The sequence below is a fragment of the Acanthopagrus latus genome, chromosome 5 (genome assembly GCF_904848185.1).
Source record: "Acanthopagrus latus isolate v.2019 chromosome 5, fAcaLat1.1, whole genome shotgun sequence".
Taxonomy (NCBI): Eukaryota; Metazoa; Chordata; class Actinopteri; order Spariformes; family Sparidae; genus Acanthopagrus; species Acanthopagrus latus.
In genome coordinates, this window is record NC_051043.1 from 4,942,183 (window position 1) to 4,968,835 (window position 26,653).

Genomic DNA, 26,653 nt, shown 5'->3' on the forward strand with positions numbered 1-26,653 from the left:
CACTTTGTTGGAAATATATCTTGATTCATAGTTGTCTCTAAATTGTAAAGAAGGGAATTTAGGAAAATCTGTGTCTCAGTAATTTCAAACTCGAAGTATTTTCACCCACAAACTGTAATCAGCTAAAATATTTCAGTACATTTATCTAGTGTAAACGTGTTGTGATGTCACATTTAACTACATTTCACAGTTTAACTTCACTTTTTTCTCTGAACAGTTCTGCTGTGTTTAGCTCCGCTACAAGCTGTTATATCTGTCAGCTGGAAGCTGTCAGCTCAGTCAGCTGTTATCTCCGGTTGCTGTTAGCTCTCATGCCGCAGGGCTTGAAACAAACAGCATTCTGTTGTCCCCCCTGATCGGGACAACAGAAAATGTAAAAGTGGTAAAGTCTATTTCTGACTACGATGGTGCGCATCTTGTCATGCCGCTGCCATAGTTATCTCACTCCACAGCACTATGTCAGGGCTAGTTATAATCACCGGATGGCTTCTCAGCAAGAGAATTAAGAGTCCGGCTTATTAACAAATTAACTAAAATGTCGAAAAACACCCCATCTGACATTGTTACAGAAAGTAAGTAAAGATTATCTAGATCTGCACCAAATTATTGGGGTCTAGTCCAGAAAAAGACACTTCCTTCATCCAAGTTTCACTAAAATCTGTTCAGTAGAATTAACAGTATACAGATTAACAGGTGAGAACATTACATGACATTACAGAATGCATTAATGTCGATCCGTGGTAGAAATGAGTGCACTTTTGCCCCCTCTGAATGAATTGTTATGCGATTCTCGCGTGTAGTGTAACACTGAAAAACATTGTTCCTCAACTCCATCATAGTTTCCCCTCTTTAAGTGCGATGGCCACAAAATCATATTAACGACAAATCTCAGAACCAAAGAAAATCTAATTGAGAATATATTCAACACAAGCAAAGCAGATTGATTGTGGATGCTGATGCCTGTCTGTGATTTTGCAGTGTGAAAATGAAGTGCTGCGCCTCTCTGATGAGTGAGAGGAACAAGTGGCGGCCTCTGATAATGAAAGTGCCTCTGAATCAAGACGTAACGTGTTTTTCTCCTCTGAAGGATCAAAACTTTTGTGAAATTAAACTTCAGAGTTCAACTACGGTCAGCGCAAAAACTCCCACAATGAACGGTTTTACTTACTGTTTGTTAAAGCCAACATTGGGAGGCTGTAGGAGTTTGCCGTGGAACCAGGGGATGATAGCCGTAAAATCCGTAAAAGTTAATTAAATCAGTTTATACAGTCAGGACAGAGGGAAGATTTCCCCCCCCAAATCCCCTTTATTTATAACCAAGGTGTGAAAAACAGAGCTTGTAAATGAAAGGGTTTTGTGGCACGGTATCGCTGCATGCTTAAGTGCCTCCTATCCAACCCTGCTCCCTCCCCAAATCTACTGGTAAACCTCTCCCCAAGGTCACCTACATATAGGATGATAAATTCTGCGCGGAGCTCTCCTGACAAGGCTGAATCCCTTTAAATGCAGCCATACTGTGAGTCTTGGATAGGTGGTGTTTATAGACTTTCACTTTTTTCCCACTTTTTATGTTCAGCAGCACCAGACTTTGGTTTCATTGCTAATGAATAGACGATAATCATGGTTATAATTGGCCTTGATTGGATTATAGCTTGCAGTACTATTAGATTATAAATGCCTAATGAGGATGTCGTCATTTTAAACTGAATGGTGCATTCAGATAAATTGCCAGGCAAAAATTTTGAGGCGGTAAGGACGTACTCCACATCAACAGAAAGAAGTGAATGGAGCGAAACAGGTGTGTAGGCTCACTCGAGACGGTGGCGAAGATTTGTCGCCTAAAATAAATGTCTCAAGCTGAGCAGAATTTGCAAAAACAAAGGAGCTGAAAGTAAAGCGAATGGTCGAATTCATACACTCTTGCTCCGAGCTTGAGAGCTGTTATAAAATAAAACGGTTATTAAAGATCTACGATTTGGATTCTTGTTGCAAAAATAACATACCTTATGTCAGACTATTACAGTTATTTAGTCTGTATTTCTATGAGTCATTCATTCACACTGAAGGAGTTACAACTTTAAGCCAAACATGCCAGCGTGCTAAATTTGCATCGTCTTCAGTGTGGTGTTGTGGATATTACTGTCCAACAGAAGAGGCAATGTTAGTAAGATAGCTCCAGAAACATAGAAAATCTCTGGAACCATTCGCTTTCTCTTTCTAAAGCTTCCAATATTTCGGTTTAGGTGACTCTATCAATGTACTTCTTATGTACTTTAATTACGTACAAAAAAAAAAGGGTAACCACTACAAGGTCTGTGTACTTTATTGAGTGGAAGTAGGATACAGCATTTGAGGGCAGAAGTTACCGTGTGTTTCATAAAATTAAACCTGAAATACAAACTTCCAAACCAAACCAAACATGGATGTCATAACAGTATGAGTTTGGTAGCTTTGTACATTAGGGCTGTAACCCGGGATGGAATGTAGTACAGTTTTGCGGTACATACTTGAGTATTTCCATTTTCTGGTACTTTATACCTCACTCCACTACAATTTAAAGGCAAATATTGTCCGTTTTACAAGCAACATTAATTTGATAATGAACCATAGTATACATTATATACATGTGAAACTTGTATCCAACTGTGGCCGATAGCTGCGCCAGCCTCCCCCGACCAGTTAACTTATAGGACAGCTTTATTTGTATTTGCTGATCTTGATAAGATTTTGAACTGAGTTTGGCGAGTCCACAGTTTGAAGTACCTGCACTATCATGAAAACAACTCTACCAAGCGACTGTCCACACAGACAAGTTCACAGGTGCACTCCAAGCAGCGTATAGCACATACTGTATTTAGCAGCGTAAAAATCCACGCAGAAGAGCAGAAAAAAATAATATGTCCAGTCTCCCTTACTCACATATCATGTCTTGTTCTTATCTTGATAACTAAGTGCACACCAGAGTCAATTTCATTCCATTAGTACACAGTCAGTAGTCACTAGTGTGCGGCAGGAGCAGTCCATAGTGAGGTTTGCTTGTTAATCCCACCAAAACTCAAAACTGCAGTAATTAGCAGTTCACAAGCATTCTGATGCTGTCTTCTCCTGCCAGCAAGGTGCACTTTATATTATGTAATTTAAATTGCATAAAATAAAATAAAAATTAAAAAATCATAATCCAATCGATAAATCTCTACAAAAATCAATCCCATCTACGCTCAACACTGCACAGATTTCTTCATGCAGTGGGCCGATCAATGGCTATGCTCTCTGCTTCAAACAGGGTCATTGTATCAGCCACTATAGATCGACCTCTAATCTACTTCATGGATTGTGGCAAAATTTGGTACAAACATTCGTGGTGCCACAGTGATTGTAGTGATTCTGACTTTTCATCTGGCGCCATCATCAGTTTGAAATTTCAATGTATCTAATACATAGATACAGGGTATACAGGCTCTATCTTAATCTCAAAAAGGGGCACACGGCAGCCTAAGTAGTATCAGGCCGACGCCATTGTCAATTTCACAGCCATCGCCCATGTTGTGTGAAGAGCGAATGTACTTGCGTCCACCTGTGCACTCCTGGACATGTTGATCTTAAAATGAGGTGTGGTCAGGCGCACTGATCGTGGATCGCTATCTTGAGGCAGCAGAAGGCATCTCTGTGATAGACCAACAAAAAACTGCTCTGTTTCCTGCTATTTAAAGAGCACTTTAATCAGACAGTAAGATGCGCCTACAGAGGCTGGTTCAAAACGCACGTACACTCTGAGTTTATGATTTGAGAGGCTGGTTTCCTTTATTTTAAACATTTTCATGCTCGAAATTATGTCACCATAACAAATATGGTGGCATATTAAAACAGCAAAGCTAAAGGTTGTAGTTATAAACGCTCCAGAGGGAACAAAAGTCAACTTTTAGCTTCTGAAATAAATATGTTAAGACACAATCTCAGGCTTTCTCAGGACAGCAGCTTCACATCAAACTATGTTACTGTCTGAATCTGGACTGTGTGTGACCTTTCGGTGTGCAGAGGAACACAGAACATTAATTAACATGAAATACTTACCTATCCTCTCGGCGAGTCAGAAGTTTTAAATAATCTATAAAGTTTATCATCTGTTCCCAGCGCGCAAATGCACAGGTTATGCGCAGATCACATCATTTCTGCTGCTGGAGGATTCCACATTAAGGATGTATTTCACCCTCTCATTGTTACCCTTGTTCGTTATTGATCAGGATGATTCTTTTTATGACCCATCCTGCCTGATCCACAAAATGAGAGCTGTGCACACACAGAGAGATCGCCAGCAGCACTCCTCCTCCTCCTCAGTTAAATATCAGAGTATTTTTTTCATATGCAGTTGATGATAGGACAGATGATTGTTGAATGCTGGGTAACAGGCACTGGGATTGTTTACTCTTGTTTCACACGTGACTAATTCAGGGTCTGAATACAACCCCTGTGTGCCATGCGCCTCTCTTTGCACCCAGATTATCTGCTTTAACTAGCAAGATGGCCTTGGACGCGCCCTGTGCTTCAGACCATGTATTATAGACTGTCTAAATAGGGCCTTGACCGTTAAATGACACTTAGGTCTTTGTATCATTTTGTCTGCTCCCTTCCACATATGTTATCACTATAGATGTGTGCTATGTGTTATTCTGGTTTTGCTGTGATAAGAGATGGGTGTTGGGTCTATCAATAATTCTGAGACTATAGGTCAGTGGTCCTCAATAGGCGGCACCCGGCCACATCCAGCCCGCCGGCCTCCTATTTGTGGCCCCCGACCTGTTATTCCTTCACTGTGTGTTTTGGTCGGGTCGGCACGTGTATGCTGCGACCTGTCTCCATGCCAACGATACACAGACAAGGTGTTACTAGGTCACTCACTACTGCGAGCGCAATTTTTAACTTTCACTTTCAATTTTGCAGCAGGTTGCATGTTGACATTTCGCCGAAAATGGCGTGTTCCAAGTTGACTGCTAAAAGAAAAGTGGACAGTGAAAATCTGTATGGACTGCAGTCATTCTCCCTCCAACCAGCACAAGACCCATGTGCTTAATATGCCAGGAGACTATAGCTGTGATGAAGATTTCCAATTTGAAATGGCATTATGAGATGAAGCATGGGAATTTTGAAAATTCAGAGATAAGAACAACACAAATTCTTGTCACATCTATGACACAACAACAAAAAGCAACAGCGTGCTCACTTAGATTGGTGTGGATTGTGGGTAAGCACAAGAAGCCACTCTCAGATGCAGAAAGAATAAAATAATGCATGACTGAATTGATGGACACAATGTTTGAAGGCAAACAAAAAGAGGAAATATCCAACTATGTATTTTAATTTATGTCAAAATGGAAATGACATTTTATTTTAGTTTGAATTTTTGTTGTCCTTTTGAATGAAAAGGACATTTTGTTTTGAATATTACAGTATTACTGCATGTGGCCTGACTGACCTCAACACATGGACCTTCGAGTCATTGAGAAAGTAATTTGTGGCCCTTTAAGATTTGTATTTGAGCACCCCTGCTATAGGTTATTGAATAGGAAGTCAACCACCATGCCAACAGAAGTCTTAACCTTGAACATGATATTTTGTAAGCTGATCAAGTTGAGAATATGCTTTCATGATGGCCAAAAGACTTGCACTGAGCGTACGTGCAGTCAGTTAACCTACTGCAGCACAGCATCATGATGATAAATTCTTTTAAACAACACACTAATGAATTATGCATTTATCCTCGTTATATCAGGACTGCAATGACTACAATAATAGCACTGATTGATGCTGCACTGCACAGATGCCATCTCTGTACTTGTCTTTTCACCCTTGAAAACAGGTCGAGGTGCTTTTTGCTCTAGTGCAGATTCTGCACTAGTAAAGATATTTTCAGCCTCTAAATCTAGGGATCTTATGGTTTGAAGTAGTTGCACACATGCACACATTGAGATCTATCCCGGTAACACGGTGGGCCTGTGGTGTTTCATTCAGTCAGTGCAAGGCTTATACATTTTAGGTTTTTTTAATCCTTGGAAATGTGAAAATTTAGGGTTCTCTAGAAGTGTCCACTCACCCTCTTGTGAAAAGAGCTTTTTTTTTTTTTTAAATCTGCAGTTTAACCTCAAACCTGTCAGAGTGGGCACTAACTCTGTGAGCAAGTGGATTTATTTTGATCCAGGGAAATAAAAGCTATTAAAGCAAGAGGAGAGAAATGTTTCTATTTTTTTATTAGGAAAAAAAAACAGTGTGCTTTCACACCTCTGACAAAATATTTTAGTTTTAAAGAAATGTTTCCATCTACCAATGCGGCAGGGCACATTTTGTTTCACATAGCCTTCCTGTCCTGCTGCCAAGCTGAACTTTCTTTCAGTGATTGACGGCAACTCACTCTACACTTCGAAAAACGAGTCTGCAGGAATCCTAGAAGGCTGGGCGATTCCTCCTGAGCCAGATTTACAGACGTGGGGTTCATAATGTGTTGGAAAAAGAAAGTAAGGAAATGGAAGCTAATTATAATTTTTGTTCTACAACATTTCTTGGACGCAGAGCTGCTCTGCAGGCGGGAAAAATTAAAAAAAAAAAAATCACTCACTGTTTTAGTTAATCCTCTACAGGCCAAGTGAAAGCAGCATGCTTTTTCCTGCCTAACTAGACTGAACACCTTGGGAAAGCAAAGGAGGGAGGGGAGCGTGAATATTATGAAGCTTCAAGCGCTCTCTGTGAAAAAGGAAAGGAAAAGTAAAGCAGTCTTAGCGCATGAATTAACCCTGTTAGACACTACACCGTGCTAACCTCTAAAGTTCAAAATAGCCGTAACCTATAGATGAAAGCTATTCTTTAAGATAATGAAGCATGAGAAGGACAAGTCAGTCGTCTATAATACAATATATTACATACATTAAAGTTTTTTGCCTTAATGACTACACTCACTGGTGTTAGAGTCAAACGGGGATATTTTGTCGAAGTCCAGAGCAATGTGGAAACGTCACAGACGGAGACAGCTGAAGGAGTCCGTCCACTTGTACTGGAAGAAGTTAGTCATTAGAGAATGCAAAACTGCCCCTGAAAAATTAGAAAGGTTTGCTGAATCTTTTGCACACATGACTTCGACTTAATCAGATTTTAGGTAGGCCTAATAAAAATGAGCTATCTCACTGCTATTATAATGAAAAAATAATAAAGGCAAATAACTTCATTTAAGAATATAAATTCTAGGGCTGCACAATACGATAAAAAATATATTATTATTATTGTTGCTGTTATTGCGTTATGATTCACGTTTACTGGGAATGATCATTTTTACATCGCAAATTTCAGTGGAAAAACTTTTAAAGAATGCTGATAGGACATTTCTTGGGTCTGTACCAAACAAACATCTTATATCTGGAGGACAAGATCTGCAAATGAGGACATCTGTTCAGCACTGCAGTACATCATTACAATGCTGTTTGAAAACAGACTTTCAATACTGCGATGGCCATAATATATTGATTCATTGTGACGCCGCTGGATATTTTTAGGGACACCTGCAGACATCTCCATCCTTGATCGTGGCGACTGAAACGGGTATTTTAAGCTAAACCATGATGTTTTTCTAACCCTAACCAAGTGGTTTTTGTGCGTAAACCTGCACAGCAATGTGATGAAAGAAACAGAAAAAAAACACCCTAAACAAACATAATATTACAAAATATAGTATATAATATTTATTCTGGCTCTTGTGTTGGGCACTGCTCAGTCTTCCCTCCAGTTTTGTCCGGGGGCCTCACAGTGGAAAGATTCCCCTGCAGCCCAAAAAGCATTTTCACCATAAAGCACCATTTTAAAACAGACGTCTATAAAACTGTTGACATGACAGCTCAAAATGCAAACAAGGTTAATTAGTGTAAATCGCTGATCCATTGAAATGACATTTCTGTAAAACATACCTCAAGAAAAAAGGGAAGACCCATTAAAAACAGAGCTTCTACTGAAAAACAGAAACTGATGATATCCAAGCTGAAGACCAAGATATAGTCTCATATCACGTAAAGAGTGTTGCCACAAATCTGTATTTCTATTATGTGTAAGACACCTTCTTATTACTAAAAGAGATCTATATGAGGAGTAGAAAATCCAACAACATGAGCTCGACCTCTAAAAACGTATTACAGGCACGAGCATTCTGGGCGGTGAGCAGAGCTGCAATTTGTTTTCTCCTTTACAGAACAGAATTCTGCATTTCAGTTGAGTGCATTTAGGGTTCAGGCCATCTTACTCATAAAAAAAAAAAAAAAAAAAAAAACTTGAAATCACACGGACTGACAGGTCACCCGCTAATTAGATGATTCTGGTAACTTGTCATTTTGTCTTGTCTTGTATTTGTCAGCAGCGCTACATATTGTAAAGACTACGAGGGAAAACACAACAAAGCTCATTCAGATGACTGACAGCACGTCATTCTTCACTTCACTCTGCCAGAAGGCTTGATGCATTTTTTTCTGGTGGTAGTCAAGTGTCAAACTCATCATGCATGAGGGGAATTTGCCTGGATTAGCTGCTAAAGAAATGTCACATCCATATCTGATATCAGTTAATGTTGTTTGACTGTAAATTAATAAAGCCCTACCCTTGTTGTTGGTTCAGTCCCTGGGGTTCAAATTAGCAGTAATCAGAGCAGGTTATATAAATGTGATTAGATAGATAGTGGCCCCCCTGAGAAGGTTAGGATAGTTTGATTTGTGTGGCTTTTATTCAGTCATTTGAATCAGTGTTTATAAAATACACGTGTAGGGGAATCTTGAAGTAGAGTGTAAAACTCTGAGTCGTTACACTCTGTATCGTTGCTGCCCCGTTGTTACAGCACAGGTCCATCTCCCACAAACATGAGGAGACACCAAAAATAAATTGTGTAAGCCTCCAGATCTCTTATCAAATAATTGATAGAATTCCTCCACATCCTACACTTTCAGGGCTTTATGTGCTTGGCATGCTTTTGTGTGAGATGACCTGGACTGAACTGCGGTGTTTTCGGCGTTTGTCTTTGCCTGGTGAGCTGATGTTTACTGTGCCATATCACGGGCCGAGAGTGATTCTTCACTTCTCATCCGTCTTCATTCTCAGCAGGCTGCTGACATACAGATCAGCCCACCTCTCTCTGCCGGTCAGCTCACACTTTATTCCCAAACATATTTCTCTTTCGCACAAAAGCTCAGCCCAGTGGCCAGGATATACTGTTAACGTTTCTGCAAACCACAGATACATCCAAGGCTGACATTTGTTATGCATCTGCAGAAGTGGCATACCACATTGATGTTATATGTTAAATGTATTAGAAGGCAACCGTACGGCCGAGTGCAGTTGGAGCCACACCAGTGAATATTTATAAGGAAACCTGGGGACATTTCCAGGCATTTATGTGGCGACAAAATCGGTTGTTTCTTCAGGGGATGTTTCTGTAGTTAAAACTGCCCGTTTTTCACGGAAAGTCAGAGCACCTCCAGCCATGATCATAGCAACAGCTATATAAAACAATTTTAATGAGCTAGCATGCACTAGGACATTATATCAAATTATAGAATATGACACTACTGCCATGAAATGTCAGGACTGGTCTGGGAAGGTATCACTTGGCAAAAAGCTTGCACATTCTTCATTCTTCCGGGCTAAATTAACCATCCTACACATGGCATGTGCAATTAAGGATGGAGCACAGATTACATCACTCAGTGGTGATTTCAGTGGTTGCCATAGTCCCAGCACATCTAATTACAGGCCTGCACAAAACAATCTCGGAGAGGTTCACTGAGATGCACATAAACAGCGTGAAACAAGGCACCGATGGTATTCAAATGCAGCCTAACAGGGCAAAGAACCACTTGCCAGCAGCTTGTTTGAACTAATCTCAGTCGAGTTCGTGTGTCCTCTGAGTGAATCATATCAAGGCCTCCATCACACCTCTGTATCCCACTGCCAAATCAATGTCAGACCCACGCAAGATTCTCAATATTGTTTTCGACATGTGGGATTTAAAGATTATACAAACTGCCATACTGTGCTGACAAAATGCATTTATCGCTGTTCATATCCATACTGCGGTTTACTGTCTGCAGTGTACTTCTCTGCTGCAGAGAGACAAGCCTATCTACACTGCCTGCCAATAGATTTCAGTTTAATTCTGAGGTTTGACTCTTCACCCCAAACACAGTTATCAATCATTTGCCTCCAACCTAGGTCTGAACTATTACCCTACCACATAAGAGCATGTCAGTAAGTAAACATTTACAATTCCTACTGTTTTATAACAATATTCAGTTAGTTCTCCTCAATTATTTCCTTGTTTTATTTGCATCATCATTGTATTTTACATCTCCAATGGACCATCTCCAGAGTGAGGCCAAAGTGTGTCCAGCCCACCTCTTAAACGGGCTCTGGCAACATCACATGACCACAGCCAGTTTACATTGACTTGCCTACTCCCCCTACAACAAAGTTCCTATGTTTTCAACACTTTTGTAGCATCTAACTCAGGGAGCCCAAACAGAAAGTTAGTGTTGAGCAAGCACATATTGCCACCCATCCCCATACCTATAAGATTGCCAAGAACATTTTATACATTTTATTATAATTTTCTGTTACGTTACTGCTGGTGAAAACCCCCAAAAGTGTCTCTGAGGCTGATGGGAAAGCGTGATCAGTTTTCAGGTACTTAGTCATAAACCAAATCAAAAACTGGGGAACATTCTTCTCTTTACCAAACTTCACGTCCACCCATCCAAAAGTTTTTTTTTCTCAGAGGGATCAGCTAAGTGATTGGGATCCATCCTTTGGGGTCAATGGACAAAATGTGATGAGATTTTTCTGTTTGGGCCAGAGCGGTGGACCGACTGAGAGGCTGGCCGACCAGCATCCATAAAGTCAGAGCGCTAGCATGGCGAATAGAAATGATGGCTAATCCAAATTCTAATTCCCAGCAGGTTGGGCATACAGCATTCAGTGTTGCATTAACATTCTTAAACGATTTTATTCCCAATTTGAATGAAACTGTAACATTTTTGAGGCTAACCCTTCATTATCATTGGGGTCATTCTGTCTCAGCGTGGTGCTTCTCCTTCCAATTTGTGTGAAATTGAGGGCCTCTGGGTTAGGAAGAGAATCTGCAGGAGCTGATAGCGGTTCAGAGCGAGCTGTGGCAGGAGCTGCTAGCTGCCAGCGCTGCCCCTCCCGGCCTGGGGCGACACCACTGAGCACCACGGGCCCAGTGTCTCACTATAGCCGCACTGTCTACGTCGCGACTGGACAAATCTAATCCTCCCTCGTCATCAGCTCACTGTCCCCCAGCGTGAGGGAAACAAAGCAGCGTGAAAACTCCAGGCTGCCAAAAACTGACGACCGGAGGCTGCTGGATGGCAAGGGCAAGATGACAGCATGAAAACATGTCATTGCTACACATGTAGTTACAGATCAGGGTGAATCGATATCAGGACAATGCTTAGCTCCAGAAAGTCAGTGTGCAAAGGGGGACTTTTGTGTTCTTTGCCTATGAACACAATCACGCTGAGTCAGTGAGTTCTCCCGAGGGAGTTCATTAAGTTAGAGCCGCTCCTGCCAGACTAACTTGTACACTGATTGTACTCCGAGGTGGCCATTACTTTCACACTGATTAGGAATCAGTGATTGTGTCGGGACTGATTGGGGGACCCACACACACACAGGCATTCCAATTACATCAAGTACCATCTTACTACTGGTCAAAGTGCATGTCAGACCTTTTACATGTGACTGATTTGTGGTTAATGAACAAATGATTATTCTGTGGAGGTATTTCCGTTGAGTATTGGCTTTAAATCAAGGGAGAAAAGGAAACTTCACCCATCTTGCAATTAGTGCCGCACATTTGAGTAGAGTGAGTATAAAACGTCTCCATCCGTTGATGTGAAGTAACTTGATTTGATTGCAGCTAAAACTATAGCGAACACCTTGTCTGCTCTGATTGGTCAGCTCACACACACCTGAGCCAGCACTGCTTACAACAATAGAGCAGCTATGCTGAATCAATTCTTACATGCCAACCTAGCCGCAAGGAATAGATTAATAAATAAATGTATGACATGGTGATGACTGATTTAACAAAGTGACAGAATTAAGGTCAGGACTGCTGACATGACGTTTTGACTTTGACGTTTTAACTTTCAAGATCTTTAACATGCATAAGAACATACAATAAATACGGGGGAAAAGGGAAAGAAATCAGCAAGACACACAAAGGCAGGCAGGGTGAAAACAAAAAGCAAGCTTTAAAAGTGAAGCTGTCGTCTAAAATCTGAAGTCCAAAAATCAAGCCACAAAATTAACACGGGCAGACAGGGCCATAAAAACAAGAGGCCAAAGAAAACAGAAAAGACAAACTGACAAATAGTGAGGCAAAGACAAAGACTTAAATACACAAGAGGCTAATCAGGGACAGACAAACCTAATCCAGACAATCACAAGGGAGGGAAAACAAGAGCTAGAGGTTGAGCCGTACAACATATAAACAGGAAACAAGCACTAAACCAAAAACCCAAACCATGACATTAAAAAGTCTCCTTGAATGAAATGTTTTGATAAATATCATCAGTAATGTGGATGTAACGGTTAAGTGGGGAACCAGCAGAACAATCTGATAAGTTCTTAAAATGACATCACTTTACTGTAATGCAGCATATAAAACCAGAAGACGACGTCATATCCGATATCCAAAATCACAGTCACAAATCACGATAAGGTAATAATATCCGTATTGCCCATCACTAATTAATACGGATAAAGTGACTGTAATACACCAGTGTTGATAGTGAAAACAAGAGACAAACTTGTGCATTTGTCTGATAACTCAGACAGAATACATCATTCTGAACTGAAAACAAGCCTCACAAGTGGAAGTGAGCCTCCACAGAGCTGAACTATCAGTCTGTGACGTCACGCTGGTGTTAAGCCCACAGCTGCTTCCCTTGCAATAAATATGTTGATTCAAACAGTGATTTCTTTCTACATCCAAATGAGTTTTATATTAGGCCAATGCTTTTTGATTCACATTATAAAATGTGCTGTGTCAGAGGCACCTTTCCACCTATCATAATTCATTCTTCATGCAGCTGCGCTTTGCTTTGCCGTCACAGATGAGAGGACACAACAAACTCTTCGCTCTTGTTCCAGCCACCGCAGACAATAGTGATTATTCACGAACAGAACGGACCGCTCGAGGGATAAAACTAATATATTTTGGAATTAAAATTCGATGGTGGTTTTAAGGCTGCTGCTCAGCATTCTACTGCATGAGCACGGCACTCTGAATCACAAAGAGGTGCGCGACTCCCATTTTAACATAATCTCGACAATCAATCAGCCACACCACAAAGAAGTCAATGGGCCTTGACAATATGTACCTGTCAGATCATTGCCTCTAATGCATTAGGCTCTGATGCCTCTGATAGACAGCGACAGCTCCGCACACAACCAAGTGCTCCGCGCTCTCAGATGTAGTGACAGCCTTTTGTCCAGCCACCTGCCTGTGATTACTCAAATCAAAAATGCATAACCACGTGGAGTTATGAATTCATCTCTGCTGACAGCAAGGAAGCAAGACTCAGCTGAGGAACAGCATATAAAAAGCCATAAATGAGTGGGAAGAGGAGAAAATATACCCATGCAGATAATTCTGTGTACAGAGTTTATCACAAAGGCTGATGTTATTTTTTTTTTCTCCTATTCACATCGGTGCGTGCAGAGAAGACCCAGTTACAAGGAAATAAAGTTTCTCGGGGGGTGGATTCATATTGTTTAAGTCTTAATGCAGGATATATTACATAAATATGTAATATTGTGGGATGCTGCCTTTGCACTTTTTCGTCTCCAAAGAAAGCTCCGGGGCTAATGACATTTATTAATTTATTAAAGTAATAAAAACATAATCCGCTTTCTTAGTCTTTTGGGTTTTTTTTTATTTGAAATATCCAATGATTCAATAGCTTTTAAATTCCAGTAAACAGTGGTAATATATCTTACAGAATAAAAAAAAAATGTTTAAATTTACAGCAAAGAAATTGGTTGGAAAATTGAGACAGTAAAGGCAGAAGGATTTTCAGGGTACGTTATCTGCAGGAATACTGTCGTGGTGACGGGAGCTCTTGCCTTTCTCTGCAGCCTCAACATTTCTGGCTGAAATATTTTACGATGTAGCTGCATATCAAGGCTCACTATGCCAACTAGGTAAACAGGAGAAAACATCAAGGCATATGTTTAAGAGCTGGAAGCATTACTAATGAACTGCATGCCAGAGTCTTTACTCTTTTCTCAGCGAGCAAGGTCTTAGCATCAGTTACTGTGCTGGCCACTGCCCTGATGTGACCACAGGAGGTGGCCACTTCAACAGGCAAATAATTGCTGCTGTGGCTTACTGCATTTCTGAGCTGTACATTTTTTTTTTGCCAAATTTTATTTATTTTCTTCGGCCTCCAAAATAAAAACAAGATTTCTTCATCCCGCTCAAAGTATTTCTTGGGAAACTTAAATTGGATTGGTTTTAGTGACATCTTAGCAAAAGTTTAAAAATGTTTTTGACATCATTCACCTCACAATACACGCATCTGCCAAAAAGCTGCATTTGAACACACCACAGAGACTACGGCTGATGGCCAACTCGTTCTCACATGCTGCACCTACGCTTGTCTGTTTAAACCATTCATGAAGGGAAACCAGAAGAGTCAGGACTGCGGATATGTTAAACCATTGTTATGATAAAGCAGCATCATTTTTTACACTAGTCTCACCATTTTTCCCACCTTTAGAACATGTCTGATAAAAAATTTGGCACCAGCAAAGTGCACTAACACGGTGAAATTCTTAATACTAAGGGCTCAAAGGGCTTTTCCTTTCTTGAAGTCAGTGGAGTGGTGATCACATCCAGTTCCTCTTTGGAAGCTTCAGGAGTAATGCATCTTATATTTTTTTATATTCCACCCATGCGGTGAACCCTTCACAAGATGGTACAGGCTTGTCCTTTCTTGTGCATTCGGTCAGCTGAACAGCCAATCAGAATGATTTCTCTCACTGACGGGCTTCGCCGATAATTCAGTACGCTCAGTCGGCTGGAAAACCGCTGATAAGAACCAACTAGTGCCAACAGTGAGGGACACACTGCACAAACAAGAGCCGCTGACTCTCACCGATGGCTTCCGACATGTCAGCAGCAGTGGTGCTGTGGTCTCAGCACAGACATTCATAATGTCCAGGGGATGAATTATGCGTACGACTGGTGTGATCGACCTGACTGAAATTTCTCGTCAATTGGATGGAAAAATCCTACTTGAAGTTTGGGAATGAGTGAAACATGTCAACTATTGTGTGGATGGAAATGAAATTTAGCACACACATTTGTGGTACACAGACAACGAACTGCAGCAACGTGGGCAGTCCCATGATCTTCCAACTTGCATTAGCGCCATCATCGGGTCAAGATTTTTTGAAAAGCAGTCCCTCTTCTTCTTTTTCAAAACCTAGTGCCTGCATTACCTACAGTGCAACTCAGCCACTGAATGACATCACAGGAGGAGATTTATCAGATTACATGCAGCTTTCTCTGGAGCCACAGAGGGGTTTACACCACTTTTCCACTTTTTTTTATGGAGTAGTACTCCCCAAGACCTGTCAACACACTTTTATTTGTAAAACGGGTGGAGTCACCCTTTAAATTGAATCCTCACAAATGTAAATGCAACTTAACTGACATGTCTTTACATTAAAGTGCGAATTGCTGCTTGTCTTCGGCGTTTTTCTCTGTTGGAGCACGCAGCGAGGCTGTGAACACCTCGCTAGATTTATGGAGTGGAAGTCCACTGTTCAGACACAACTATCCACTGATGAGAGAACACACAAACACTGCATCAGCATGTTGGGCAATTATTACAATGACCTGCCTCCTCAGGCACACACACACATTTACAACCCCTCCCTTTAAAGCTTTTACACAGATTTCCTTCATTCACCTTCCCTAATCATGAAATTTGATTAAATGGAAAGTGAGATCACGGCAGTTATAAAGAGCCAATTAACACGGGGCAGATGTGCTTTGTGGAAATATTATAGGACATTACACTGATGAATATGAGGATTTATGGGGGCAAAAACCCACTTTTGACTCAGTGATTGGAAAAGCTACAATGTAAGCCTCCCACACACACTTTAAGTATAATGAGCGTGAAAGTGCAGAAGGAGGGAGTCCACCAACTCGCTGTGTTTCATAAAGTGGTCATTAAACAAACAAAGGTGCTCAGTTTGACGCACAAACTTAGAGCGTAAAGGTTGGGCGTAAATCATTTGTCGTGGTTGGTAATTACACAGCAGACAGATTCGCACTCGGCCTGCACCGAGCTGCGATTTTCTTTTCCTTTCCCCTTCCGTGAAGAGGAACTACAGAAATCGCCTCAGCCGTGCCAAACTACATTTGGGAGAAGGAGAAATCCTGCCTCTTTTTATCAGTGTCCTCCGTCACAGATCTCAGACGTGCACCGCAGACTGCTCAGAGCGCAGCTGTAAGATAGCCTTGATGAAAAATACCAGCAAAGGAAGCCAGGGATTTCTTCTGTTCTATTCATGTCCTCTCATCCGTAAATAAACAGCAGAACCAAGTGAACACCAGCAAACCCGCAAAATGACTTAACAAGGTTTTTTTTTTTATCAAACCCCAAGCTCACTTAACACAGACACTCATTTAACTTTGGATAAAAGTATAACTGATGTGCTCTCAGATGTGAAAGTTCCTGGAGAGTTTTCCTGGATTTATAGTCTTGCAGTGAAATGAAACACTGCGAGGAGGAGTGGAGACAAAAATAGAAGTAATCACTGAACTGTTGATGAAATCAGGCCTCTTTGTTTAGCTAGTGATTAGAGCCCTAACCATATATCAGTTGGCTGATAATCTCAGCCAATATTGGCCTATCACAGATATATCAGTATTGGCATAGAATGGCAAGAATATGAACACTTTTTTGAGAAGTATGAAGAATTTTGCAGAAGGAGATGCCTGTGGTATTTTTCTTCTTATTGAATTCTCAGTGAAGTTGTCCGTTTCAGTGCACTGATGCCTTTTTAAACACTTTCACAACTCATCAAACAGTGATGCTTTGGGATTGCAGGGCGGGTCGGCCACCATCCCACAGGACGGGCAAAGTTGGGAATGAGACTTTAAAATGAATTTTCCTTATCAACAGCTCCTTTAATTGTATTGTTAAACTGCAAAATATCCTACCTGTGTTTCACATATATGTCACTCAAGTTATTAATAACTACATTTGAAGTTATCGGCCTGAAACTCAAGTATCAATCTGTAATTCTCAGAAATGTTTGAGTTGTGTTTGAAATTAAGTTGTTGTACAGCCTAAATTAAAGGTATCAGATATTGGATTTTGCTCTCAGGAATCCCAGCGAGGTGTCTCACTGCAGCAGTCTTTATCTTGACTTTAGCAGATTGTTATTTCCTTCAACACATTCCAGGAAATGTTACAGGTCTTTATTCAATGCAAGTTTATTTAACACAGGGACTCACTTGACTCCTGATGCAGGTATAATTGATGAGCTGTCAAAGGTTTGGTTAGAAATTCAAAACTCAAGCTGACACTGCACAACCTAGACCAAAGAGACAGTTGTATGGCAGGAAGCAAACAAACGCATTTGGATACTGGATATTGGGATAGGCTATTCCTCTCAGGAATCACATCCAGCGGCTTCAGTAAACAGAGTGGACAGTCTTTTTTTTTTTTTTTTATAAATGTGAGGAATGCAGCCAATTCTCTGAAAACAGAAAAAGACCTCCAGTCTTTCTCTTCACTTTAGCAAAATTGCATTTTATTTGAAAGATTTTTAGGCAGCATTACAGTTCTTTATCCAGTGCAAGCTCACTTAACACATATAATGACCATATGCTCCTGATACAGGTAGAACTGATGAGCTGTCAAAATTTTAAAACAGAATGTAGGATCAGTAATTCTCAATGAGATTTCCTGGATTTGGACATTTTTTTTGGAGCAATAAAACACTACGACGGAATCACACTGAGCTAATCAGGCCCCTGCAGATAACTGGTGATTGTCTTTGATTCTGTCTAAATGTCCAGCTGATGGTTTAAATGAATTTGACGTTGTACAGCCTAAACCAAGGAGACACAGTCAAATTCAAATGACAGAATGCAAAAACAAAGACAACAATTTTAAGAAGCATTCAAAAAGCCACTTCAAACTAAAATACTCGAGCTTATTTGTCCACGTTGTATTCCATTGATGTGAGTCATATTTCCCTTTTCCATTACGTTTTGACGACATTTTCAGTGCAGGCAGCATGTCACCCCTCTCTCTCATTTCTTGGTCCTTGCTTGCTCAAGGACACGAGTCCTGAGTCTTAAAGGATTGCCAGGGGCAAGAGGAAGGGGACCTGGACGTGTGCCACAGCAATCGGGTGCGGGACCACAGCGGTGGATCTTCCTGAGGACAATTACAGATAAAAACTCTCCGCTGAGAAAAAGCCCCCGAGTCTCCGCGGGGTTAATAAAATGTTGGTGCTCCAAAGAAAAATATCCTACAGGACAAGCTGAATCCCTTGAGAGGGATATAGAGGCGTGAGGACAGGAGACAAGAGACAGCATGGGCTATGTGCTCAGTACTTAAAGATGTGGACTGAAGGCTATCCTTGCTTGATCCCCTTTTGGATCTTGTTAAGCTCAAGGATAAGACGAAGGGAGGGAAGATTGGATATTCCTCGCAGGAATCCCACCGAGGTGTCTCACTGGAAGACACCTCGAGGCTTCAATTAATAGAGAGGACAGCCTTTTTAAAATGAGCGGAATAAGGCTGGTTCTCTGAAAACTGAAAAAGACCTCCAGTCTTTATCTTTACTTCGGCAAAGGGACGTTTTACTCAATGGACTGCAGGCGATATCTTAGGTGTAGTAACTTTCTGCCCTGATAATATTTCTGTCTTTCTTAACAAAGGCTACAGCGACAATTAAACCAGAGTGCAGGACGACTTCCCTCCGCAATTATGAGTTCATTTTGCTGCGCAGGCGTTTTTCTATCATAGATCTGATCCTCTCATTTCCTGGAGTGTGTTATCAATTTTCATCACTATTCACAGTGAGGAGCTGTGTCCTGCAGCTTCATGACACACAATGCTCAATTAGTATCACACTGCGTGCGGTTACTGAGGAGGACTTGGCATATGGCAAACATCATTACACTCACTTCAAGCCAGTGAGTCAGCTCTTGTAATCGAGGCGCTGTCAAACAAGAGGCGTCCTCGCAGCTGGGGGAAGAATTGTCAAGGTGTGCGTGCGAGATGCAGTCTGAGTGTTTTCGTGGCGAATCTCTGGACATGCTTGACCTTTAATTCTCCCGGGAATCAGTGCGTGTTCCTTTTATTCTATTATAAATCACACATAGTTGGCCGAGAGTACAATCAGACAGTGGGTCCCATTCCCAGGGTGAGATAAAATGCAAATAAGGCTCAGTCGCCGAACCTGTTTTGCATAGGGGTTGATATTAATTTGACGATTTGCTGCGGCAAAGCTATACAAATGTTGTATGAAGAACAGCTGCTAGAACCAGGTCTCCAGTGAAAACTCTAAAATGTGCAGAGCTGCGACATTTTTTTTTTTTGATGATCTCTTGAGTCATTATTTAAGAAAAAACAAGTCCAAATCTTCTTTCTCCAGCTTTTTCACTTCTGAATATTGTCTGTTTTCTTCCCTTCCTCTGTGACAGTAAACTGAAGCTCTTTCCATCCGTGGGCTTTAGGAACACTGACTCACCATTTTCTGACGCCAAACAGGTAACCGGTTAATCAATACATTTATGAAGGCTGATAATAATCACTAACTGCAGTCCTACAGTCCTGAGCGGGACACATTTTCCAAACACAATTTGGGTTAAACTTTTCCCCCCACAAGACAGAGAGGGCTCATTAGCCAGATCACTAGCTGCCATCAGTCCTGCAGGTTCTGGCTGCAGGGCAGTCAAAGTAAATGCTGCTCCTCTCCCTGTGGCGCTGAATGCCTGATGCCATGTCGTGTGCACAGAGGATGCCATTTACACTGTAAGTGTTTCAGCAAGAATGCAGATAGACAGAGAGGGAAAGGGTAACACAGGTATCAGTTCACTGCATGCAGCGACGCCGTCCCACCTCGGCACAGCTCTGTAACTTTTCCATTAAAATAATTATGAATTTTCAAGACAAGAGGTGACAAAGCTCCAGATGCTTCTGTTGCACAGCAGAGCCCGTGTCATCCTCAAATATTCAGGGTGTAAATATTATTTAAAGCCAGAGCTGCTGTACAGGCGCAAAGCCTGTCATCACTGGCTGCGGTGGGTCCTTCATAGTACCTATTAACTGCACATATATACACTGCAGTCATTGTCTTACAGTCTACCTTAATTAGATACTATTCAGAACAACACAGTGTGGCACTTGTACATTGTGAAAGCAGCCTGAGCCTTACATCAGTGACTCAGGCTCCTCAGGTAGGATGTGTTGCTTTCACCTGGCTCATGGCACAGACTGCTTCTGTATGTCGGCCACAGCTTCTGTTCAACTTCTTCATGTTTGGCTACATATTCTTAGTAAGAGAAACACATTTCCTGCTCATTTGAACCGGTGGACTAGTAGACACATGGGCAGACGGGGTAAAAAAAAAATTAAATCATAATAATAATTACATTTAAAAAAAAAAAAAAACATTGTGCTTACCTCCAAAAAGTAACACCGCCGACTGAAGCGCGAGGATGTGCAACATGTTTCTTTCAGCTTTTAGGAAAACGAGAATATCCGGAAATGCTGCAGGCGCCAGAGTGATTCAATCTAAAGGAAAGGAGCCTTTTTGCAGCATCGTTTGCAAAATGTGAGAGAGCAACTTTTCTGGAAACAATGTCATGCCTCATCCAAAAAAAAAAAAAAAAAAAAAAAAACTGCTGACAGCTTCTTCTCTAATGTCCTACTTGGTTGTTTTTTTTCTCCGGAAAATTCAGCGCTTGGAGAGAGGGAACTTGCGCGCAGCTTTGCATCACTCTTTGAGCCATTTTTTTTTCTTTTCTTTTTGGAGAGGAGACGCTCATGAGAATAAACCGGGAGCGAGCCGTCTGCTGTGAGGCATCCTTCAAACGACTCTCTCAGTGAGCTTCAAAAAAGAAAAAGTGTTTTCTCCTAAATGAAAACGCGTTCAGTCCCTCTTAGCGTGCTGGTCCGTGCGTGTCCTCCGCATCACTCCTGAAGTTGGCAGCCGTGCGGTGTTGTGCGGGGACGAGTGAGAGCAGCTCCAGCCCGACATATGACAAATATACAAAAGTAGTTCAAATTGCAGCATGTGTCGGCGTACATCCACACCCGGGCGACCTTTCGTGAAGTCCTCGGCGTTAACTCAGCGCGCACGGCTCTGGTCCGGGAGCCGAGCGTTCAGCCGCCACTTCTTATCACACTTTGGCACCGAGTGGTTCAAACAAGTCTGCCGATGTCCGGTTTTCACGCCGTCATCTTCCGATGTTTATGCAGACAGGTTTGAGGGCTACAGTATCAGTGGAGCTTACGCACCGTCAGCCGTCCAATGCGCGTCGAGGAAAGCGAGAGGAGAGGAAGAAAGCGACAAGAAGTGACAGTGGCGCACAGCGGGAGGCGCCCGGCGCACCGGCAGCGCGCCATCCTCACAGGTAGCGGGGAGAATCAACATGAGCATGCACCGCCAGAACACTTTGACCAAGTCACATTCAAACTGAATGCATCTCCCTGAAGTGTGAAGCACCGCTAATGTTCTAGTCGGACTGTCGATGCGCCTTTTTTTCCCCCCACCCACCAAACTCACGTCTTTACCTTCAGTCTAAATGCCCTGCAGCTCCCACAGGAACCTTTGCCCTCTGTGGGCAAAACCAATGACTTTAAAAGTTGTTCTCGGACATGCCACAGTGATTGCATGATTGCGCTACTTGGCAGGCACTAGTGACCCCTTGTGGCACCCGTACTGAACTGAACACAGCAGCTCGGATGTGGAGGTGGAGGACAAAATAAATTCTGAGGACACTGTAATAGAGAAGAAATCAGAAATCAGCTATTAAAGAGATTGAAGGTCCTAGAAAATCTCCAGCTGTCTGTGAGGGTTTCACTGCAGTGTGGCGCTCAGCGGTGAGTTTCTAGTGTCACCATTTCTACTGACACTAGCCTGCTTCATACATGTATTCACTTTACTTCCCAAACTTATGAGAGCCATGAGGGACGGGCTCTGCCTGGGCTCAGTCCCAGCATGACTCAGAGATGTGGACTTGAGTCCTTGTGACTTGGACTCCAAGACAGGATGTGAGACTGGCACGACCTGTCCGCCATCCTTTCATGTTTTCAGTTTATTTTTTAATTCTTTTAGACTGGCTGTAAGTATTTCACTGTTTTTTTCTGATAGAGAAAAAAAAAAAGATTAAACCAACTGTAAGTGATTTTTTTTAAATTACAATTAGTGTCAGATCAATATTCCAACAGTTATCATTGTTATAGCGTGTTTAGTCAGTAACACATTTCTTTCCTCTCCCTGCTCATGCTTGTAAAAGGGTGAAGAAAAAAATCTGGTATCCCTGCCCACTTTATCCAATCAGGAAAGAGAACTCTATTAAGAGGTGGGTCTGTCTGCTGGGGAGCACACAGAGAGCAGGATCCTCCTGCTTACCCACAATTGTGGAGCAGGAAAAAAATAACCACTTCCAGTGCTGCAGGTGAAGGCTTTTACAGCCAAACACACTGAGCGAAGAAAAACACTCGAAGGAAAGAAAAAGGCACAGAGAGCTGTCTTGAAAGGAAAAGAAAAGAAAGGCGCCGTGCAAGCGTGGTGACGTAGAGAGGAGGAAAATGATGGCTAATTGCAAATGGACAGCAGTTTGGCTAAAACGACATCAACACTCACAGCAGCGGCGTCGAGCGCTCAGCCAAGGCCCGACAGACCCCTTTAATTCAATCGAGCCTAACCCAACATCGCAACATCAAATCAAACATATTTAACAGACACTGGATGTGGACTTTCAGTTGGATCCGCATCAAATTGCACTCACTCCTACCAGCCACCTAAATATGTCTGATTTTTGATTTTCATTAGTCTCTGAATAAATTAAAATGTTCTCTCACAATGTTAAATCAAGTGGGATGACTAATTAAAGTTAGTGGAGTCTATTCTGGGCCGATACTCTTCATCCATCCAAGCTTTTACGGAAATTCTTTCTTTAGTTTTTGTGCAATTCTGCCAACAAACCGGCCAAAACACAACCTCCTTGGTGGAGGTATAAAAAGCTTTTATGAAGTCATTTGTTTTTGCCTGATTACATTTACTTTACACACTGAATAATTACAACGCAAAGTCAATTTATTGTCATAGGTTAGATGAACTGGCCAATTATAATATAAAAGAGGCACCTTGTTCTCAGCATAAAACTGGATACGTGACTTGTCTTGACTGACGACTTGTCTAAGAAAAACTTCTTAGGCTTTGAGACTTAAGACTAATTGACTTTGGTCTTGATGTGTGGGCGCACACTCTGTCCCAGCATGCATACATGTATGTTCGAGCAGACTACTTGGAGATTACATGCTCGTTTCACATGGTGATGTTGTCCAACAAACATCTATTCCAGGTAATGAATGCAATGTTTGTGACTATTTAAGCTCTGATGCAACTTCATACATGACTGAACATTGACCACGATGATGTTTTGCAGTTTTCTTAGTTGGACACAATTCGCTGGGACTCGCAAATGTAATTGTTGCTGCTGATGAATTCGTCAACAACCTGAAACACTTTCGGCACAGAAAATGATATCAAAGACGGTTTGTTTCTGTAATCTGTTAACTGATTAAACCGTGAACCACACAGCAGATTTTTTTCCCCGTGCAGGCCAGATGGTGTTTTGAAGGAAAGATAAAGACAGATTCATGAACACTAAATACAGAAATATCAGATGAGTCACCCACCAGTCTGATCCTCTTTTTATGAGTGTTGCTGCTCCTGCTGTGATCAGTGTGAGGTAAGGACCCAACATTACTTTGCTTTGTATTTCTGATGGTGAGACAGATAATCATGTTTTTCTGAGATGTAATGAATATAATTAGTGCTTGGTGTGATTTCGCAAGGCAGCATGTATTAATCACAAATTATGCACAAACAAATTGACATCCGGGCCAGTTGCCAGGATAAAGTGTTGGAAGTGAATGTTTCTGCAAACAACTTGTTTGTTAAACACCTGTTACCATAGGCTGCTAACCATGTTACTGTGTCAAAAAAGAAAAACAAAACAAACAACAAAAAAAAAAGCATGTTATATCAAATTCATATGACATGTTTATGACCTGACTTTATTATGAGGAGATGGAGGGGATGCTGGAGTTACAGGGGAGACAGCTGCCAAACTAGCGACCACAGTTTGAGACCCGTTTCAACATTTGTAAGTGTGCAACCACTTGATAACCTCAAGACAATTTCCAGCCACGTCTGAGGTGACCGACCCCGGTGTTTCTAACTGGACCTTGGTACTTCTCCAGCTGTGTTCGTGTCGTACCCTGTTTGAGGCATCCGATGAAGTTACGGGTATTGATACCACTCAAGTTATTTTTTTGTGAAGATAGTTTGCAAGGTAAGAGTGTATCTGAAATCTCCTTGACCGGGGTTACATGATTTCTTCCTCTCTGGTTGGCCTGGAGCTCCAGTTTTCTCCTTACAGCGCCAGGCTTTTGCTTCCTCCTGAATGTGTGCAGTTGCGGAGACAAATGCACTCCACAGCTGCGAAAAGCATTAGAGGTGGGGGGACAAAAGTGTTGATGTAGAGCAGTCACTTCCCTCGCTGTAATGGAGGGCTGCAACATCACTCACACAAAGGCTGGTCGACATCCAAAAGTAGCCCGTCTGGAGCCCGACAGTCAGACAAATCCCTTGAAGCCCATGCTACACTGAGGTCCATTCAGCTGCTGGAAGTCAGAGAGAGCTCCAGCAGAGCCAGAGTGGCTTAGGTTACATCGTCTGTTGCTGCGAGTCATTAAAAAAAAAAAAAAAAGTTGCTGAACCCCTCTGAGCTGTACACATGGTAAGTCCATTTCCCAGGTTAAATTACAGGCCCATCGGCTGCTGCAAAAAGCTCACACACCATCCGTCTTCCTCCTTGGAAATTCAGGAGTTTTTGAAAACAGGCAGGCAGCGTGTAAAGAGATATCTTGGGGCAAGAATGCAAAGCGATTGTGTCTCGGCAGATGCGACGTTCAGATGTGAGGACCTCTCCGTGGATGGGCCGTGAGACTTTGATGTCTGGAGAAAGGTCTCGAGGCTTTGATGTCTTGAGAAAGATCTGGAAGCTTTCATACCCTGAAATACACAGAGGACTGAAATGTCAGACGCATGAAGATACAAAAAGCTGCGATTTCTTTATTTTGCTTTGGAATGTGAGTTTATTTGCCTGTGCAAGGACACACAATTTCCATCAAGAATACTAAAAACTTAATATACATAATCTGTGGGATATTTAGGCATTAAGACTACCACATGTGTTAGGAGAGACGCACTGCAGAATGTGTTTTTGATCTTCTCATAGTCACCCAGTGACCTTCAGCAGGTCCCTGGGGTACATACCACCCAGTCTCCTATGTTATACATAATGAATTGTCCCTTGTGTCCTCTTTTGGGTGGTATCCTTCATCCATGACCTTAACCAGCCTTGTGGCTTGTCCTCTACTCAGCTGGTAGACAGGAGGCCCAAATTCATCACCACCTTTCATTCTCCTGCTCTGGCCTATATCTGATCTATGATAGCATTAATAATAACCGCTGCAGAATGCCCTGTCGCCCTCTGTGCCCTGCCCACTCCCAGCCATCGCAGATTACCACCAGCCATTCACAGCCCATTAAAAGTGTATTTACTTATCAGCCTCTCTGGGGCCGTCACTCTGTTTTCAAGACTGATGCCCAGAGGGAAGGCAAAGAGTGACCTTCCTATAGCCTGCGGTGTTGTAAGTCCCCGATGATTTGTCCTTTTTTTTTTTTTTTTGCTGCCTCAACTTTACTGAAAGCAATCAGCTCTTCGACAACAAGACATAAACACTTTAATAACTCTGTAAATAGAGAGAGAGACTGTTTCTTTTAAGCTTCTATAATCATGTTTATGTTAAAGAAGTACTAAGTGATGGGATGGAACAAAGTTCATCTATTCAATTACAATATGAGGCGCTTAAGTCGGTAGATCAGTGTGAGTTCTTCATTATGAGCAACTCCTATTACATTATTAGTCATGTGTACAAATTAGAGAAATTATTTTACTTGAGAATTACCAAGAAGTGTTGAATAGTCAGATCTGATAATCAGTCAGATAATTAGTTGACCCATAATATGCAATATATAAAAGTGCAAATATATGCCAAGTATAATTTACTTGTATGTTTGATATTAAAGTAGATTTAACATCAAATGCTACTCCTTTGTGGGTGACTTTCACCTTGAGAAAAGTCATATTTTAACACAGTACATTTACTCTTACTCAAGTATGACGTCTGGGTAGGCTACTTTTTAACAACACTGGAAATTTTGCATTTTGAGAAAAAACATATATGCTAATAGCTAGATTAAAAGATTG

At 41.7% G+C, this 26,653-nt stretch overlaps 1 protein-coding gene across 1 annotated transcript in view; it reads right to left on the bottom strand.

Annotated features, from left to right (window-relative positions):
• Positions 1–22,159, bottom strand: part of si:dkeyp-14d3.1 (transmembrane protein 132C) — a 175,555-nt gene extending 153,396 nt beyond the window's left edge. The window contains exon 1 of the mRNA XM_037098900.1: positions 20,766–22,159. Within this exon, the coding sequence (XP_036954795.1) occupies positions 20,766–20,811 (46 nt within the window). The 5' untranslated portion in view covers positions 20,812–22,159. The remainder of the gene's footprint in view (positions 1–20,765) is intronic.
• Between the last annotated feature and the right edge of the window lie 4,494 nt (positions 22,160–26,653).